Source organism: Antedon mediterranea, chromosome 3 (assembly GCF_964355755.1).
Source record: "Antedon mediterranea chromosome 3, ecAntMedi1.1, whole genome shotgun sequence".
Classification (NCBI taxonomy): Eukaryota; Metazoa; Echinodermata; class Crinoidea; order Comatulida; family Antedonidae; genus Antedon; species Antedon mediterranea.
The window spans coordinates 17,620,299-17,642,423 of record NC_092672.1 but is presented as its reverse complement, the minus strand read 5'-3'; the positions used below and the strand labels follow the sequence as shown (position 1 = coordinate 17,642,423).

At 33.4% G+C, this 22,125-nt stretch overlaps 1 protein-coding gene and 1 pseudogene across 2 annotated transcripts in view; one reads left to right on the top strand and one right to left on the bottom strand.

Annotated features, from left to right (window-relative positions):
- Positions 1-22,125, top strand: part of LOC140044976 (E3 ubiquitin-protein ligase TRIM37-like) — a 96,968-nt gene that overhangs the window by 12,301 nt on the left and 62,542 nt on the right. Inside the window, exons 2-6 of one of the 2 annotated variants that reach the window (XM_072089694.1) lie at positions 7,202-7,303; positions 7,520-7,557; positions 9,379-9,498; positions 13,860-13,947; positions 16,169-16,291. In XM_072089694.1, the coding sequence (XP_071945795.1) occupies positions 7,202-7,303; positions 7,520-7,557; positions 9,379-9,498; positions 13,860-13,947; positions 16,169-16,291 (471 nt within the window). Of the gene's footprint in view, positions 1-7,201; positions 7,304-7,519; positions 7,558-9,378; positions 9,499-9,606; positions 10,012-13,859; positions 13,948-16,168; positions 16,292-22,125 lie in introns of those variants that run through there. The other variant, XM_072089695.1, reaches the window with a different exon arrangement.
- LOC140045647 (5S ribosomal RNA) lies at positions 21,182-21,299 on the bottom strand (annotated as a pseudogene).

The following is a 22,125-nucleotide window of genomic DNA, read 5'->3' as shown; positions in this document are numbered from 1 at the left end:
TCACCAAATTTGAGTCAGTTCCGACTTAAAATAACGCTATACGAGCAGGTTAAAAATGACAAAATGCGCACATTAATTTCACAAAAGTTCTGAAAATGGTGAAAAATATGTCTTTTTTAAAATGAAAATAACTCTTCAGAATGCACGATGACCCCTAAGTTTTTTAACTTATTCGGGAAGCCATTGAGTTGTAGATATAAATGTATATAAACATTAGACGTACAAAATGGTATTACGTCATCAAATGGCCACTTGAATTTAAAAATTAGGATTTTTTTCCGTTTTGTGTAGGTTATCACATTCAATAGACCGCATCTCCGCTATTTGAGCTCGATTTTTGCACAAATTTCAGTGTGTGCTTGCTTAATTATTTATCGTTCTTATAAGTTGTCATTATTTTCAATTTGATGACGTCATCACGCGTAAAATCTTGAATAACGTAGATCGTGTAATTTCACCTTCGCCGTAAATTTGAATATCTAACAGCTCTTCAGAATTGAAGGTTACCTTGATGATTATAATTTATTATGAAAGCTGATGAAATGTAGATATGAATTCATATAAAAACCAAGCCTATCGGATGTTGTGACGTTAACATATGGCCAGATGAAGTTAAAAAGTAGTTTTTTCATCTTTTTCGTCAAAGTTATACAAATTTCAAAGAGCGCGCACAGCGCTTCTACGTGCCAGATTCTCTTCCAATTCTTATATTTATTTGCTCAATTCATTATCTTTCGAAATTGTCATCTTTGAGTTTATTTTGATAATTCCATCATACCAAAAATTAGAACTTGATGTGGGTCCCGTAATTTCACCTATGCTACACTGTATTTAGATATACAGTATATACTGTACATATTGTGTATGACACATAATACGTACAACTCAGCGCTATAAGTGTATATGCATCATGTCATAGGATGGCGTACATCAACTTTTTACGATCGTATGTTAACGTACGTGCATGTTTCAAAAATGTTAATTTCATTAAAATGATAAAAATGATCACCTATAATTCGTCAAAGTGACGAATTAAATTCTAGTTTCTATTTTATTTATGTCCGTACGTTATGTAGGATAATATTAAGTATATAATGATTATTGTTGAGGCAAATCACATGTTTATTTCTAATGTTTAAAATAGTTTTTAGTAAACATGATTATTATATGCGGATTGTTAAAAGGCGAGTTACTGAAATAAACCCCCAAATAAGCTATATCGGAGATGCGCCTTCTATGATCGTGTACGTTATTTTTTATTTTAAAACAACACGCACAGTGTGTCAAATCATGCAAAAAACACGTACGATTGTTGTCCATGGCCACTAATAACCATACGGTTGAAACATCTATAGGCCTCCTGCACGTGTTTTTGTGAAACGATGTATATAATTTACGTATCCCTCTGCCCCCCCCTTGAAATATTGGTTGGTTCGATTCACAAGAAACAAGTGGAATACGTATTAAATCAGACGAACATCTTATACGTCGGCGATACTAGGCCTATAGTACAGTATTTAATTTGAATATCTTTTATTTCTTCATTTATGATAATCATGTAATGTAAATACAGTAATTAAGTACAACTCAGTGTCTCACATCCATATGCCGTTCGTATCTAAATGTTTAAATATCAGTGCAGATTACCTTATTATTATTCTCACATATATCATTGTATAGAGCTGTATAGACCCGGTAGATTGATTTATAACGGCATACTTTTATCTATATAGTTTAATTTTATTATTATCCTAAAACCATGCTCACGTCAGAGTGGCAGATATCGAACGTAAAAATCATCGTCATGCATCATCTTCCTTTTTGCATAAACCTCATTGAGCTGGTATCCACTTGCAATGTATAGAATGAGTTCCGTAATTAACTGTGATTAAAAAATACGCAATAGGCGCGTCTACTTGTTTAACTATTAAATTCAACATTTTCAAAACTTTAAACAGTGGCAGCCAATCTTTTCAAAAATTTAAACAAAATTCAATAAAACATTTTCAAAACGATTTTTGATGAACGAACACATTACAATTCATTGACATCTGTAAAATAAAATGAAAACACAAATTATTTATAAATAATGAGATAAATATTTATATTTACTGTACTTAAAAAAACGATTGAGGTAAACAAAATGTCAATAGTATTATTAGAAATTCTATATTCAAAATTAACTAAAAACATAATTAGCGTTTTCATTAAAAATGTATCTACGTGTGTCCCATACAAATTAGCACGACCAAAATAAAACGTGATCGATATCAAACGTACTGTAACTAATATGATAAAAAGCGTATCTAGCAGCGCTTCATACAAAATACCGGATGTTGATTTTATCGCGACTGCTTTCAAACTCGACCAATTTCAAGAGCGGCCGATTTCATCTGACACCCCTGGTCCTACAGTAAGGTCCTACTAGGCTAGGGATAAAGATGCAATAAAGCAAACAATTTAAAATATTGTCAAAAATGATCATTTTTTAGTCATGCGAACGATGTAAACAAGTTTTCGAAGTAATAAATTGAATATAAAATTACGTTTTTTTTTGTAATTTATTTTATTTATATATTAATTATTATTATTAATTAGCCTATATCAACAATTTCAATATCAATAAAATACGGATTGTTAAATACCTTTAAAAACTTTAATAAAAATGAATATGAATTTGATCTAAAGTGAGACGTTTCGGCCCACAAAGTGGGATGTTTGGGCCGAATCGTCCCGGATTTGATCGTCTTAGCGCAGGTAGCGATAGTCTTGTGTTCAATATGGTAAATTGATTTTATTTTGGCAACGATAAAAATCAACATCTGGTATTCGGTATGAAGCGTCGCTGATACGCTTTTGCGGTTGTAATTGGTTCCGTGGTCAATGTTTGTTAGTTTAATAAGGGATGGATGTTTATTTAGGCCTAATGTATATAATGTTTGTTTTCAATTTATTTTACAGGTTGCAAGATGTTTTATGAATGTGTGCTCTTTGAAAATCATTGTAAAAAATGTTGTTTCTGAAAAAAAGAAATCGGAAATTAATACAGTAGTTAAAATAGTTTATAATTATAATGAATATAATATAATGAGTATTTATTACCAATGGGGCAATCTTTCAATGCCTACAATACAAGTGGAATACCATAGTACATGTTTTAACCGAATATTATAATATGATACTGTTTGATGGAAAGATGAATGTACTGTACTGTATCGTAGCATATTGACACTATGGATATGCATACGTGTACATGCTACGTTTTATTTAAAGGGGAATCCCTGGATTGTATCACAGTAAATTATACGGTCATTATATTAAAATGATTACATTTAAGCAATGTAAACATTTAATTAGTATAATTATAAACATATTTTTACAATAACGGTAATTTGGAAAAGCACATCCTCTCCTCGCCTGTAATAAAATAAATAAAATATATAATTTGCATAACAAATACTCATCGTCTAAAAAAATAAATCTACAGTAGGCATACCTAATAATAATAAAAACGATCACGCAATGTATAATAATCACGAAAATGTATTTAGTGCGCCAAAATGGCGCGACGCAATAAAACCCAATCGATTTTAAAAAACACGAGATATGATAAAAAAATGTATAGCCAGACTGAAGCGCGGCATAATGCATTCCAAAAGTTGGTTTAATTGTAACCAAAATAAAACGTGCCTGATCGTTTAGTTTGTTGGGCCCAATCATCTCACACTTTGGGCCCGATAGGCTTACAATGGGCCCAATCGGCTGGGCCCAATCGTCCGTGGTCCAGATCGTCTGTTCCCCTAAAAAAATACTTGTTGCCTGACCAAGCCCCCCCCCCCAATTTTTTTCGGCCAATATACTGTAACAAAAAATTGATTTGTATTGATATACGGTAAAGGAAGCATTGTTAACATAGTTTTCTAGAGGGTGCAGGTAACCCCTTTCTGGCTCCCTAAACTAGGCCTACCTTTTTAGGTCAGTAGTTTTTATTATTGTTTTTTACTATTATTGAAGCCAGTTCTGTAACTTCTCGAACACGCTTTACCGAGTTCCGGTAGAAATAATATATTATATGTTAAAGTGTCATTGACTTTGTCCATATATGTACCCTTGAAAACATCCTTCATTGCCAACTCCAATCTGTGGGCCATACAGTGAATGCTGATCATCTAGGGTGAGCTTTCCTGTAGTGTGCTCACACTCCGATTTCTGACGAGGTTTACTGCAGCACCATCTACTCCAAAACCAAAAAGGTTTTTTCTGTACTCATCCGATGTGAAGCCATATGAAAGATACGCTTCATCTATTGCAGCTAAGACTCCATTGGCCTTTGCATTCTGTACGTCAATCATTTAAAAAAAAACCAGATAAACGATTTCTTTCTCAGATTCAGTTCTATCCGTGCTACCATCAGACAGTACACTAAAATAGTGACATCCATGCATTTACTCTTTCATGTTGTCCTCATAAACACCTGCAATATGTTTAATAAATTGTCTTGCTGCTCTGCCATTTGTGTATGTTTCGCCTAGACTTGTTTTAATAATAATAGTCTGTTCTTATATGCACTTTACATAAAAAATGCAGCAAATGTTAAATTAATGAAAAGGTTGTTGGAAAAGGAATGTCTTGAGTCTTAAATAAGTTAACGGAAGTGCACTGTCTGATTGTGATTGGTAGGGAGTTCCACAAAGTTAGCGCTGCCACTGCAAACGCTCTCTGACCGTAGGTAGATGTCCTTGTCCTAGGAATCACAAGCAGGCATTGGGAACCGGACCTAAGAGATCTAATGGTCTGGTAACTCTGCACAAGCTCAGATAGGTAGCCAGGTGCCAAATTGTGCTAAGCTTTGTAGGCCAGGATTAACACCTTGTACTGTATCCGTTGTTGTACTGGTAACAAGTGAAGATCTGCAAATACTGGGGAGATGTTGTCAAATTTACGTGTCCTTGTTATGCGGGCAGCAGTATTTTGTAGATGCTGCAAAATTTTCAGACCAATGAAAAGCGCATTACAGTAGTCAAGCCTGGATCCAACAAACGCATGCACAAGTTTTTCTGTGCTATGTTGATCGAGGTACTTTCGCAGTCGGCCAATGTATCTAATGGAAGCAGATACAGATCGAGCAATGGTTTTCAGGTGAGCGTCCATTGTCAAGTTACAATCCAATTGTACACAGAGATTCTTTACCGTCTGCGAAGAAGTGAAAGTGATGAAATCAGTCTACTCTTGCTATCATTGAGCTTAAGCTTGTTTTTTTTCATCCATGTTTTGATGTCACGGAAGCAGTTCTCAATTCTTGTGAGCGAGTCATGCTGCATGGATACATAAATCTGAGTGTCGTCTGCATATGTACCTACTGTAGTTTTGTAGCAATATGAGATATGGGAATTTAGAGAATGGTCTTTTCATTATGGCCAAATACATGGCTGAATTAAAAAGTTTCTCCATTTTTTCATAGGAAAGTTCATCTAGTTTTTGCCAACCTTTTTCTAAAGGAGGCAGTTTATGTTTCTGTATCTTTTCTGCAACGCTTTGTGATGCAACAGCTGCTTTGTGGGTTTTGGTCTTCTGATGATACAAGAAACATTCACATTTTTTGTCCCCACCACGTACTGTGCTGTCTTGTCACTTGAATGCAGTTGACGCACACTACACCATACTTTTTCTACAAATTCTTGCCGATTTTCAGAAGTGGCATAACATAACCAATCTGCAGCATGCAACTGATTCATCCAACCCTTCACTGTCCACACATGAGCTGTATGTGGTTTGCTGGTTCTTTTTTATGCAATGACATGAGGAAGAACATCGGGTTCAAAATCAGGTTGATCAAAAGTATCATCGATATCTATAGTGTTGTTAGTGCTGAATTCTGTCTATTTTGCGTCATACAGTATAAACCATATACAGTATAGGTGAAATTACGGGACCCGCCATTTATTCCAATTTTTAACATGGCGACGGTATCAAAATGAAACACTAAGATATTCAGAAGGCTACTACTAAGCGGATAACTAATTATAATACATTGCTAGTAATTTGGGACTAAAATTATAACTTTCTGACTAGTGGTTGCTAAGATATTTATATGGCCATTTTGTTGACCAATGGTCAAAATTTAAGTTTCACGGTCGTCATTTTTGGCAAAAGTTGAAATATGTATCTTCTCTGAGTATTTTGACACCAACTACTGTACGACCATATCCGCCCAACAATTTCTGAGAAGTGTGCTCTAAGCCAAAAATGTTTGTGCCGGCTACAGTATATGTCAAAGGTCAAAATTAAGGGTTTATTGACCGATTATGATTTTTATTACATTAAAACAAATACAAACATATACTTTGCAAGTAATTTGAGACCACAATTGAGATATACTGAGATATTCATATGGCCAATTTCTTGACCAGTGGTCAGAAAGGTGGATTCCGTCCACTTTTGGCAAAAGTTTCCGATTAAGCTTGGTTCCCACTTGAACGTAACGCAAGGACGTAAACGCAACGCAAGCGTTTTAACCAATGACAAGCGAAGTTATAGACAGTTAGCAATCACAAGCAAATAAGCCATCGCTTGTGATTGGTCAATTCACTTGCGTTGCGTTACGTCCTTGTGGTGCGTCGCTAGTGGGAACCACGCTTTAGTGTGAATAGAAATATGGGTCTTCTGAGTAGTTTGGCACTTTGGCAATATTCCAATACACCCAGTAGTTACCAAGTTGACGCAAAGTCTTAACCTTGACCATATTGACCTTTTGGACCCTGTACTAATCAAGCATCCCAATTTTTTTCCGGCCAACAGCATCAAATTTATTTGTACTGTATTTATATACTGTAAGGAAGCAAAAAAACATTGGCATAGTTTGCTAGAGGGTGCAAGTATACCCATTCTTGCTCAACACAGTAAATATCATAGTAATGCATCTTTTCCATTTAGCAGCTAGTTCACCCAATAGGTTCAGATCTATTATTCTGAGGAATCAGGCCTTATCTGAGGTCAAAGGTCAAATTTTAAATGTCCTCAAATATTAAAAGTTGCAAATTTTTTTACATGTTGTCATACCAAAGTTCATGCTTACTAACCAAATTTGAAGTATTGACCTTTTTTTGGAGCTAAGGAACCCTACTATTTAACTTTATGTACAAACAATACCTCTATGGTACAAATAAAGTACTATTATTAATTAATAATTATAAATTTGCAGAGCCTGTCTGAGGTGTTTCGATGTTTCATCTGTATGGAAAAGTTGAGAGACGCTCGTCTGTGTCCACAATGTTCCAAGCTTTGTTGTTTCATTTGTATTCGGGTAAGTTGTTTTGGTTCGTCATTTCTTTTAATTTTTGTATGTATGAAAGTAATAAATGAACAATTAGCATTATAATAGTACTGTATGTAACCTTAGATTTAAAATGATTTTTGTTACTCAATTTTTTTTTAGATTTACATGTTTTGTATCTATACTTATACTGTTATTTTTTAGAGCAGGTCATTATTTAAAATAATTGTTCAATTGTTTTGACAGAGATGGCTTTTGGAACAGCGTCAGTGCCCTCACTGCAGGTCAGTCATTTCTTTATAATATAGCCTAGTCCAGATAGTCATAGACCCCATTTACACTTTTAGCGAGCCCGAGGCCGGCTCTGAGCCAACAGTGTACAAGTGTAAACACTCTGGGAACAACCAAGCCGACCTCGAGCCGGCGCAACTTTTATCCTAGTCTAGAGTAGGCTTTGGGCCGGCCGGCAATTGTGGGCTTCGGGCCGGCACTTTGTATTGTGTAAACACTCGCGGTCATAAAATGAACGTTCCTTCCTACTTCTTCTCACTCGAAGCCAGGCTTCATCTACTAGGCCTATAGGCCTAGTTTCTTCGTTGAAATTAGATACTATTCTTCAGAAAACAAGATGCAAACATTAGTAAATCAGTAATCATTTTATTTTCCACACACTCGTAAAATACATGGATGGAAGGAGACTATATAAGTTAAAACAATAACTTTAGGTCATAGCCACCTTTAACTGAGTTGAAAAAAATTTACGAAGCATGACTGAAAGAATAGTTTGAAGACAATCTAAATCATAATTCTTAAATAATTAAATTAAATTATAAATAAAAATATCAAGTATTAATTACAACATACACACAAAGTAAGTGAATAAAAAGATTGCAGAATCTTAATTGACCAGAGATTTCTTTACGCAGTGTTTAAAGCTATTTAAAGAGAATTTGTTTTTTCAAGTTATCGGAGAGTTTATTCCATATAATTGGACCATAATAAAGAATAGAACGACGTTTAATACTTGGTACATAATTTTTAAAAGAAAATCTAGTATTATAATGGTGACGTTCAGAAGCTCTGTTAAAAAGGTTAATAATGTGAGGAGGTAAAGTATTATTAGACAATCTGAACAATACATAAAAGCAGCGGTTTGTAGTTTGTTTATATCAAATACATTAAGAATTTTAAATTTGTGAAAATAATGTTTTGTGTTTGCTCTATTACTCTAGCGCATATACGAAGAGCCCGTTTTTGAAGACGGAAAATATGATCAATATTGGTTGTTTCAAGGCTTGTCCAAGGACATAAAATATTAAATATATTCTGAACAATTTACCACCAAACTTTAATAACAGTATATTTGGAATCCTCACAACATATACAGTATACACCATTAAATCCTGGCTGGTTGTGTGAAGTGTTTAAACTGAAATTATGGGAAAGTGTGGAAACATGTTTATATTTGTGTTTAATACATTCTTATACCAATTTCAAGCCATTTTGATTTTATGCAAATTAGGCCACTTATAATTTGCAGATAAGGGTAGATTTTAGATACAGCATTCTCTTACATATTTTGAACATATTTCAACAATAAAGCAAATTTTTGCAATTTGTTTGACTCACATGCTATTTTTGAGCTATTTCCACCCATCTACTGCCTCAATCTGGAAGTGGTGGTTGTAATAATTTATTAAAATGTTAGTGGGAAAAAACAGACCATTAGGTTATGCTGTGTATTTAAAAAGCTCTTCATGGTAGCGAGATTTTAAAATATTTCTGTGAATCTTTGTGTATTCCCACACTGTAATAAGCATCTTTGAAATCTATTATTGAGGCCGTCATCAGAAATACTATGATTTGTGGTGCCTATAGTGTTTGCCTCCTGTGAGGCTGGTGTGTATGCTTCCATATAGAAGGCCGGTGGCATGATGATGAGGCTGATGTATTAATACAGTAATTTTGTATTAAACAGTAACAAGAATTGGTAGTGCATTATTCGAATATCAAATCCCAACATACAGAATACAGAAAGATAAATATTCCTTAAATCAAGTAAAATCTTATTATTGTATATATATATATATTATTGTTTATACTAGAGCTCCTCTACAGATGCACCAGCTTGTTAATTGCAGATGGGCCGAAGATGTGACCAATCAACTGGATACATTGCAGCTATGCACACCACAAACACGACCAGAACAACCTGCCAGGGATAAGTATGTATTACAACATTATAAATATAGCCTATGTAAATATGTGAACGTGACTGATTGAAATTGCATCACATGTCTACAGAGGAGCATAATGTCCTTACGGATGTTGATATTGACACTGTAGTGTTATTTTCTAGTTTCTTCGTGTCCTCGTCATTAGACATATAAATTTCAGCGAATTGAAGAGGAGTTTGATATTGACTGTTGAACTTTTTGTGTGGCAACTCACGTGACAATTAAAAAATCCAACATCAGATTCATGGGGTTTGAACTCAACCCTCGAAGACATGACTAAACTACTGTATTCATACATGGCATTTTGTTATAGATGCGATGAAAGACCGTTTTTGATTGGTCAGTTTGGTAAGTGTGGTGCCCTAAACATCCGGCGATTCGGCTCGAAGAAGAAGACGAATTATTGTATCAGTAATTTAATTCGGGCTACAAGTAATATTACTGGAAAGTGTAGAATTATTGATGGAAATTCCTTTGTTCATGTACAAGGCATAGGCCTAAGTGAATATTTTATTGACTCATTAATTAGTTATTACTTGCCTTTAAATTATACATTCATTCTTTGCAAGGTAAGGTGAATTCTATGCCTAACTAAGGCTGGCTTAGTTACTTTTAATCATTCATGAATGAATGAGGCATCTAGCCGATCCAGCAGATATTCTACAGAGCCATTTCCTATGGGATATTGTCAAATCTTATATTTCAACTAGAAAGCCACTCCGAGAGGGCATACCTCCGCCTACTGTAAAATTCTCCTACATAAGATTTCTCCGGTAAAAAAAAAATATATATATATATTTGTGTGTGTCTTAATGCTCTTTGTGATTTAGGCTAATTTCATTACAAGCATGTGTATGGGTCATTCCATACCAAATCACCCAAAAAAAATGACATTTTAAACCCTACTTTCTTCAAATTTGCTCAAATTTGGTTTTTGGGTTATTTTTAGCCAAAAAACCTGAAATTTTTAATTTGAGTGCCATACGACCAACGGTTCGCGCGCTACGCGCCGTCGTTTCTTTGCGATTTTGCGCAAAATCGACGAGGCGGGCTATACTTAAATGACCGTATCTTCGTAACGTGTGGACCGATTTTGTTTTGACAGGTATCTTTGAAAAGCTAATTGTTAAAGCTATCCAAATCTTCTATTTACTTTTGAGATAGAACTATTTAAAAGATGTATAACTTATTCTATTCCATTTGACCTAGGATTTGACCTTGTGGGACAAATTTTTTTTAGATGAAATTTTGTGAAAATTATCTCCTACATGTTATTTACATAATATAAAAAAATTGGAGATATATTATTTTTTGTTTGCTTTCTAGCTCATTTCAAAGTTGGCTTACTTCAACAATTCTGGTATTTCTATACAGTGTAGATGTATTGTCGACATTATATCACTACCAAATTTACCTCTTAATACTATGGGTTTCACTGTCAGATTATTTAAGACTATAACAATGCTTTAATTATATTTTCATGCTCCATACAAAATAATTATTACTTAGGTAAACATCTGTACACCATTTGACTACCCCATTTGGTTAGCCAAGGATGTACCATCAGTTTATGGCACTCTTTTCACACTTTCAAGCAAATTGAATCTTGAATTTTTTTTGTTTGATGATATAAACTTTGAAACATTGATTGTTCTTTGCTGTTAATCATTATTTTACATTTTTGTTCATTGTATTTTGTTCACTTATTTCTTCACTCATAATTAGGCTATAATTACGTTATAAACGGCATGGACCGGGGTGACGATACGTGGGTTGGGGCAAGTAGGGTCCAGTAATTTCAAGTAAAAATACCACTTGCCCTGGTCCATGCCGTCTAGCTGCCATTTTATGCAATTTTACAACATTACTACAATTTTAACATTTTTTATAAAAAATGCAATATAACCACATCAATTTATAGGGCTATAATTACGTTATAAAACGGCATGGACTGGGGTGACGATACATGGGTTGGGGCAAGTAGGGTCCAGTCATTGCATAAAAATACCACTTGCCCTGGTCCATGCCGTCTAGCTGCCATTTTATGCAATTTTAAAACGTTACTACAATTTTACGTTTTTGTAAAAAATGCAATATAACCACATGATTTATAAGGCTATAATTACGTTATAAACGGCATGGACCGGGGTGACGATACATTGGTTAGGGCAAGTAGTAGTAGTCAATGCATAAAATTACCACTTGCCCCAACCCATGTATCGTCACCCCGGTCCATGCCGTTTTATAACGTAATTATAGCCCTATAAATTTATGTGGTTATATTGCATTTTTTATAAAAATGTTAAAATTGTAGTTATGTTTTAAAATTGCATAAAATGGCAGCTAGACGGCATGGACCTGGGCAAGTGGTATTTTTCTGAAATGAGTTTACCCTACTTGCCCTAACCCATGTATCATCACCCCGGTCCATGCCGTTTATAATGTAATTATAGCCCTATATATCATGCATTTATATTGCATTTTTTATAAAAAAAATTTAAATTGTAGTAACGTTTTAAAATTGCATAAAATGGAAGCTAGACGGCATGGACCAGGGCAAGTGGTATTTTTATGCAATAACTGGACCCTACTTGCCCCAACCCATGTATCGTCGCCCCAACCCATGTATCGTCACCCCGGTCCATGCCGTTTTATAACGTAATTATAGCCCTATAAATTTATGCATTTATATTGCATTTTTTATAAAAATGTTAAAATTGTAGTAATGTTTTAAAATTGCATAAAATGGCAGCTAGACGGCATGGATCGGGGCAATTTTTACTTGAAATGACTGGACCCTACTTGTCCCAACCCACGTATCGTCACCCCGGTCCATGCCGTTTATAACGTAATTATAACCTAATTATGAGTGAAGAAATAAGTGAACAAAATACAATGAACAAAAATGTAAAATAATGATTAACAGCAAAGAACAATCAATGTTTCAAAGTTTATATCATCAAACAAAAAAAATTCAAGATTCAATTTGCTTGAAAGTGTGAAAAGAGTGCCATAAACTGATGGTACATCCTTGGCTAACCAAATGGGGTAGTCAAATGGTGTACAGATGTTTACCTAAGTAATAATTATTTTGTATGAAGCATGAAAATATAATTAAAGCATTGTTATAGTCTTAAATAATCTGACAGTGAAACCCATAGTATTAAGAGGTAAATTTGGTAGTGATATAATGTCGACAATACATCTACACTGTATAGAAATACCAGAATTGTTGAAGTAAGCCAACTTTGAAATGAGCTAGAAAGCAAACAAAAAATAATATATCTCCAATTTTTTTATATTATGTAAATATCATGTAGGAGATAATTTTCACAAAATTTCATCTAAAAAAAATTTGTCCCACAAGGTCAAATCCTAGGTCAAATGGAATAGAATAAGTTATACATCTTTTAAATAGTTCTATCTCAAAAGTAAATAGAAGATTTGGATAGCTTTAACAATTAGCTTTCCAAAGATACCTGTCAAAACAAAATCGGTCCACACGTTATGAAGATACGGTCATTTAAGTATAGCCCGCTGCGTCGATTTTGCGCAAAATCGCAAAGAAACGACGGCGCGTAGCGCGCGAACCGTTGGTCGTATGGCGCTCAAATTAAAAATTTCAGGTTTTTTAGCTAAAAATAACCCAAAAACCAAATTTGAGCAAATTTGAAGAAAGTAGGGTTTAACCCATTGGGTGATTTGACATGGAATGACCCGTATGCGAGTTTGGTGTAATGGTTATGTAACAAGCCTTTCAATTAACAATAGCTTCAGTTGACTAACAATAGAACAGCAACGCGAAAATCAAACGAGTGAATTTGAAAAGAAATAGGTTTTTTAAACTACTCGCATCAAAAAACGTGCACATTAAAATCAAATTATGTTTTAAAATTACAAATCAAAAATTATAACTCTTGCCTCTTGTTCAAAAATGAAGTTTTTTGGACAAGTAGTTCTCAAGAAAATGCAATTTCAGTTTACTTGTTACTTTAAGACTGCTCGCCAGCTTTTGAAAAATTCTGTCCTATCTTTTAACACTAGCAGGTCTAAAAAAGTATACTAAAAAGTGGTCCAGAATTGGGACTGTGGTCCCAAAATTTAATGGAATGGTCCTTGACCACATATCTATCTGTCTATTCATTTTGGTAAAGATCTTGTAATTACTTTTTGAGTAATCCTGCTAACAAACAAACAAACAAACAAACACACGCTACCGATTACATATACCTCCTTGGCGGAGGTAAATAAGCAGGCAATCTGTATATGATAATAATAATTCAGATGATATAGTTGTTTTAATTGGTTGCTATTTGTAGTTTTCTAAAGAAGAACGTTTTTTCTCTTAGATGTGATCTTCACAAGGAAAAGAAAAGTGTGTATTGTTGGACTTGTCGTGCTTGCATCTGTCATCAATGTGCTCTATGGGGAGGAACGGTAAGCTTCAATCTAAATACATATTTAGTAAAACATTTATATACATATTATATTTAATGATTTATAAGACATCTGATTGGTTAATTAGTGATAAGAATCGGGTCATAAATAAATGTATTAAACTCTTTTTATTTATATAACCAATAAAACTCAATAATTGACCATTAATTTAACTGAAATGCATTGTACTATATTCTCAGAATGGTTTGTCTTAAATTGTTTGAGTGGCAAAAAAGGGTGTAAATCGACACCTATCAAGCATGTATAAAACTGTGTCATGCTAATAAATATAAACAATATTATCTAGTTCGTGATGATGAACACATGAACATCAAGATAAAATGCAGTAGCATCAAATAATTATAAGCAATAAGATGCAGAATAACATAATTAAACACCGATCAATACATATTATGAACAACATCATGTAAAACTAAATAAATAAACTAGATTTAATTCGTCACTATGACGAATTATAGGTTATATGCATAAAAAGATAATTGATTTTTAAAAGATATATTGATTGATTGATTTTCTCAGAATCTTTAATTATTTATAATATATGATAGGACCTTGCTAACGCGAACACCATAGCCGGTATCACAATCCGGTCAAAGATCCATATGCGTATAATGTCATAAACCACATTTGTTGTTACATAATAATAAAGACATAAGTTAATTTTTATCTAGATTTCATTATAAATAATGCGTATAATCTATACACTAAGAAATAAATTTGAACAAACAATACGGATAATAAAAAGAAATCTTATTTCGTTTCCCAAGGTGAGACTCGATCTCGGTACCTTGAATGCCATAGACACGAGCACAGACCATCGAGCCATACACAACTGACTGACTGAAAAATTCCTTTGTGTATTTACTATACAGTAACCACTTTGGTGCAAATAGATTATTACATACCGAAATGAATTAAAATTTTTTACTATGATGACATCTTTAAAATATAAACAAATGATGCACTGTCAAACTATATACTTTTAACTTTAATATATGAACTTTTGAAGGAAGAAAGTTAATGTTAAGTTTGATATTTCGGCCTAAGAAAATGTCATAATTTGTTTGATTGTCAAAATTATTTTTTTAAAATTTAATATGCAATTAATGAAGACTTAATCAACTTTTGTTCTCTTAATTTGATAATAAATCATACATATGATACATACACTTCAAGAAAATGAAATTAAAAATAGGTGTTCCCCAGCATTCTGACGATATATATTAATTTTAAAATTTAGCATATTTTCACCATTTTGTAAACTTATACGTGCGTAGCCTGTCACTTTAGACGTGCTCGTATAACGCAATTTCGAGTTGAAAAGTGAATCAAATATGATGATATTATTAAAGAAAGACTGTAAAACAGAAATCGGGCAAAAAAAGTGCGTATTAACGTTTAACGGCAATTTTTGAAACGCCTAAAATTGCCTGAAACGTACCCTAATTTCATCGAAAATAAATTTTGACAATTTTGAACATTTTAAGTGCGCGTACGCAGGCGTTATATGCGCTACGCACGTAATTGTATTGCCATATGATGAAATATGACCTGACATTTATGAGTACCAAATTTTGTTTAATTGTGATTCATGCTTGTGAAGATATGATTACAAACGTGATTTCGTTAAATCGCGCGTAGACCGCGTAATGATTGATTGTGCACCGTAAAAACATAACCACATCGATTCCTGTCCATAAGGAATATACTCTGAAAAATTGACTTAGCTAGATGAAACTGATAACAAGATAATTCACGGAAAAAATAGTGCTAAGAAAAGAATAAATAAATAAATAAAGATTTTGACAGAATCAAGAGGTTATATGCATGATAATGCATAACCTAATAAGTTTTGAGATGAATACAATAGTTGTAACTGCTGAGCTTCCATACAGTATCAAACATTGGAGACAAACTATAGAGGGTGGTATGCATACAGAAAAAAAAAACACAATCCACAAGAACATTTTCTGCCATGACTTTGGTGCTTTGGTGCATTTTTGAAGTGTTATGAAATAAAAGAAAACCTTATCTGAGCCTAAAAGGGGTTAGTTGGTTTGTCAAAAACTATTTAAAACCTTTCAGTTACCAATATGTGGCAAAAGGAATAATATATTACAAAGGCAGTTTCCAATAACAGTAAAGACTGCAATTATGTATGTTTTTTTTCCATTATTTAATGTTTGTTGTATTTTCATAGCATTCTGGCCATACATTCAAACCTCTTGAAGAGGTGTATGAACAGCATGTTTCACAGATTACTGAAGAGGTCGCTGCTCTCAGACGCCGCTTAATGGAACTTATTAGCCTGGTTCAAGAAGTGGTAGGCAAATGCCATTATAAATCAAAAATCATTTAAAAATTGTATTTAATTTTAAAGGTTCTTTTCTCATTGACTATTGACCAGGCAGTTTGAGTGAAATGTTTATGAAATTTAATTATCAAGCTTAAAGTTTCATTTTCATGTGTATACAAATTTAAATAAATGCCAATTCAATTAATTTTAAGAAGAAATCTACTATTTATCTACTGTTGTGTACTAACACCATTTAAAGATGTATTGTCCCCCTGAAATAATTTTAAACAATATTTTTGTTAAATAGACCATTTTAATGATACATAAAAGTTATTCACTTTGAAAAAAAATTTGATCGAAAAATGTTTTTATTTACCTGAGAAAATTGTAATTTAAAGTAAAAAATAATCAACCGGAAGTCGGTTGGCTGGCAGCCAGCTGGCTTCCAGTTTAATTTAACCCTTGACCTGAATTAGCTTATGAATTATGCATATTGTATGATTCTTGTGCATGTATGTGACCTCTAGGTCATCACCAAAAAAATACGACGTGATATGGCGAGACGACGATGCGGGAAAGTTCTGTAGTTTAACAACAAAAAAAACACTCCTAATCCTATCTTGAAGAAAAGACTATGGCTAGGCCCTAGCAGATTGGTAAGTAAGAACTGTAGTTTCTATTGTGCAGCTTTGTTAGTTAGTATAGGAAGCCTAGCTAGCCCAGAGTACAGCTGTACTGGCTAGTGTACTATCCTCTATCTATGATGGGCTAGGCCTACCATAGAGTAGGCCTAGCCTAGTAGTAGCTAGTCTACTAGTACTAGTTGTAGGCCTGAGTGAGTAGTAGGCCTAGCTAATACTAATAGATACAACTTGTAAGCCATATTAATAGTTATTGCCATCCTAGCTTTAAATAGGATTAGGCCTACAACATTACATTCATCTGTGAGCATGGAGTAAAGAATAAGGTTTTAGTAGTCTGAATTTTGACACCACCACCTCGTCTTATTTTTAGTATACAACTCCCTGGTATAATAGGCTACTATAATAATAGTCCTTCATCATTATTCATATCACTTTTCATTCATTTCAAAACATTTAATTTTCTTTTCTATGTAGAGTTTGTGATTAAAAAAAATTATACATAAGAGCAGCGAAACCCAAAAAGCAAAAACTTGTGAATGACTGCCAAAAATAAAAAATAAGGTCACCACTAGAGCTAGGAGAGATTATGGTGCTTGGTTTTTCCTTCATGATTAATTAGATTTTAATGCTAATATAAATTTGTGAAAATTGTAACTAGGCCTATACTGTACATCCAATAATGTAATTATTTAGAGAATATGACCAAATCATCTAAGTTAAATATTTTTTGGAATGTGTACTTTACATAGAGTACTTTAGTACCGTTATGTTGAAAATTCTTCCAAAGCAATAACGTTCAAACCAACATTCACACAATTAAACTTTTTATGTAGATATTTTAATAAAAATGTCTTTCTTTTAATAGGTATTAACACACTAATTGAATGAACAATATGAGCAAGTAGTGGAAAATGGTGAAGAAATCAACACAAAATGTGGTAGCAACATTCACAATATTTATTTGAACGTTTCTTACTATGAAACTTTAAAATGGATGAATTACAATCACAGAAGAAAAGCTATTGCTGTAATGCCACAATCAACACATCAATTAATAGTTGAAAATAAATTGTCAACAATAATGCAGAAATTCAATGACATATCTATATATAAATTTACGTAAGGGCAAAATTCGGTAAATCGCGCCTTACTTCTAGAATTTTTACTCGATGGTATATAAAGTTGGTTCGTACTTTCGGTACTGATTTTAACCACCTGATGTAACCCTGTTTACTAATTAAATTGAGTTAGATAATTAGTTATTGACAATTAAAACGAATTTAGGTTCAACGATTTGCCCCAAATAGGGGTGTTTTCCGATCGTGGTATACGCTGTCTAATGGTTGTCCAACTTGAAAAATACCCGCACACAATAATACGAGGACTCTTCGCATTTTCCTATCTCCTCCTACGATAATTGTTTTTAATAGCCGAAAACCGGTTGAACTGCTCGAGTACAGCATCATTATGTTGAAGACAGGCCGATTTTCTTTAAAAAATACTATTTTGATAGATTTAATTTACGTTTTTACAAATGTATTGATTTGCGATGAATGGAACATTCCAATCTCTCAGTCTGCCAGTTTGGTTTAACACAAGTAGGTAAATTTATGAGCCCTTGGAGAATAAACTTGCAATACTTTGACAATACAGTACTGCAAATACCTATTAACCATTTTTGGTCGTCATTTGAATCGAACATTTCTTACTGTAAATAGATGTAAACAAGAAATATTTCTTACAAAAAACCCTGCTCGCTTATTGAAAAATAATTTTTATTTCAACTGTTTTTGAATGTGTCATTTTATTGTCACATAGGCCTAATAGTTATTTTACCTGAAAAAATGTAATTTAAAGCAACAAATACTGAAATTGTCTGTCAGACAATGGTTTTTGGGTTTCTTTTCTTTTTTTATTTGTGAATAAATATTATTTTTTTGTTACAGAAGTGAATACTCAATTTCTGTCACTTTAGTTATTTTATTGCTAAGGTCAAATCTGGGGGTCACTTCATCACCCTAGATATTTCAATTGTGAAGTATCTTATTACAAACACAAACTTTAATAATAATAATAATTCAATGAATATCTGACAGTGAATATACCAGAAATGCTTAGGGATTTGTAATTTTAGCATGACATGTCCTAATAGACTCTTTCCCAGACGTTTTTTGGGTCTACTGTAGCAGCTGGAATCAATAAATCATAGTGGAGTTTCCATTTTCACAAAACTGTCTGTCCTTAGAACTATAACTGCTGCTTGCTTTAGCTTCTGATTGAGTAGTCCTAATGGGACGTAGCGGGCTAGAGCAGCAGCGTGAAAAAATATTCAAACATTTCTTACTGTGAATACTGTTAGATGTAAAAAAATATATACAAATAAACTTTATTACTGTGATTATGGGTAGGCTCTACTGTTAGATATATATAAACACGTAATATACAAATAAACTTTATTACTGACAGTTGCTTCTCAATGTTTGCATTAATTAATAATTACAAAAAATATAAACGTCGTAGTGGTGTATCGTTACATGTACTTTACTATTTCAATCGACTATGACAGTGACAGTTTTAACAAAGTATTAAATCGCAAATGTTTGACTATATTTAGTCACCGTTAGTGGTATATTATTTATAGGCCTATAAAAAATGAAAACAATATTTCGTTACTGACGTGGATAAAGAATATATTTAAAAATTGTTCCTCTTTGTAGTACCTATCCTCTTTCCCATCCCTCAACCCTAATTGGGTTTCTTTAAATGAATAAACAATTTGGACTCATTTTGTGGTAAGTTTCTCTTTCGGAAGTAATTCCCAGGGTGCTAATTTTGGTTGACTACATAAATCATTGTGTCTACTTATTCGTTTCTGTAAACGACAATGTATTATAGTCCTGCGGTACGTGCTTTTGAAATCGCCAGATTTTTTACCCTGAAAGTACTGTGTATTCGAGAACCATTTGTGGGCACGACCTAGATGGTACGCAAGCGAAGCGAGCGTACCATCTAGTACTAGTAATTAACTCATTTTTTACTGTACTGTACTGTAAATCTTCACACATTAAAATTATGGAGATTTTGTCTCATGTACTGTAGTAGTATTTTTTATTTATTTAATGCTGTTGCTATGTTTGCAAAATAATTTATACAAATGTTATTGCTTTTATAGGAAAACTATACAAAATTTTAAAAGCTGGAAAACAACACATTTGCCGAATGCTTTATGATAGTCATCCAACATTTATCTTGTGTTCCACTACCGAGTATTGCCAGTTGCCTTTATGCAGTATGGGGTCTAACCAGTCTTCATTAGCTTAAGTCTATAAATTTAAAAACAATGATGTATAAATACAAAAGTCAAATAGAAAAGTTAATATTTCACAATTTATTGCATACATATAATTATTATTTCTGTACATGAATCTGAAGTTTTCAATTTGGGGTACTAATGTACAGTATAGGAATTCCTGAAAAGTGCATCTCCTCCCTCAAAAAGGCCTAGTCTAATTACTAATTTTTTTAGTTTTCGTTTTGGTTGATATCAACAACAATCTATTCTACCGTCAACTTCTTTGGGTACTGTATCCTGATCATTTTCCAAATGTTTGTTTTTTGTCATCATTGTTAGTCTTTTTTTACACTTTAAAATTAATTCTAGCTCCAAATGTATATCAATGGTATAGCAACATAGTAGGCCTATTTCCTGTAGCTAGTTGTGGAGTGATAGCCTAGCTACGATATATAGGACCTAGCTAGGCCTCAAAGTGGGTTCCCGTCTACTTTTCTGACCCGATTATCTGCCTGCCTACAGCTGCTACACTACACCGTAGTAAACTTCTAACTAGGCCCTAGTGATAGTATTAGTAGGCTTATATTATAGCCCTAGTCTAGATAGCCAAGCCTATACGCCAAAAAACGTAATACTGTAACTTTTATAGGAGGATGTGGCATTCATCTGAAATAAAATTATACTTACCAGCAAATTAACGGCAGAGCTTTTTACATCATGATCAGGGAAACCCCAGCACTTTCTTCTGTTTGTCGCACCATGGAACTATAATATATCATATATATGTATTATTTTTATTTTATTTTATTTTATTTTATTTAATCGAAACCAACAGCGATAATTATCGCCACTAACAGGTTTGATACGTACAAACAAAGCCAGAACTGTTTAAAGCACCTTGATTGGTCCTAACAATGATACTAGATGCAGGGGCTGCCATAAAAGTCAGCAGTGCTGATTTCAAATGCCTAACCCCAGCTCCCTATACAGCACCCGTTATTCCCAGATGGTCTCCCATCCAAGCTCTAACCAGGCCCAACGTCGCTTAACTTCGGTGATCTGACGAGAACCGGTGTTTCAAAATGGTAAAGCTGTATTATAGTTCCATGGTCGCACATGCTTGTTTATGTGGTGAAGATAACAGATCGGATCTCCCCTGTTTGGATGCTCATTAACATATCATGCATATTTATGAGTTGTAGCTAACCATCAAATATTTCTGAGCTTATGAGTTCGAAAATATGGTAAACTTATTTTGATTTTTTATAAGCGAAATCAATATTTTTTTAGGATTTCTTTTTCGGCGAAAGTGAATAACTTTATTATAACTACAAAATGGTCTATTCAAAATTTGATTTTTTCATCTTTATTTTTCATGTTTTGGGGGACAATACAACTTTAAGGTAGAATATCCGAACATAAAAGCTCATCAAGAAAACACACATAGGCCGAGGTTTAGTCATTCTCCATCTTCCCCGCAACCGGGGCTTTATTCATTCTCCACAACACTATACATATAGAGGGCAGGTTACAGTACAAGTAATCAGTATGACATCCCTCCAATCTTAGATAAATCATAACAATGTAGTGTATCCTAAACATAATTACTTTCTCTTTTCATTTAACAATTGCCTCTTTCCTTTTCCTTTAAACAAAAGTAAACACTAACTACTATACTTTACTAATAAACTATTAACAATGTTTAAACACAACTGATCTCACTGAATGCATCTATTGGTATCTGTCTGGAGGGTGTCTTGCTCGATGTGAGCGCCTTACGATCGGAGGTGCGTTTTTTGCTGTCTCATGGTTAGTATTGCTCAAACTAAAAGGATATGATAAGACGTTGTTTCGCTCGTTTCCTTTGGTTCATCTGCTGTTTGTTTGCGAATGTGGTCTACTGTACGTGTCTTTTAAATTTCTAT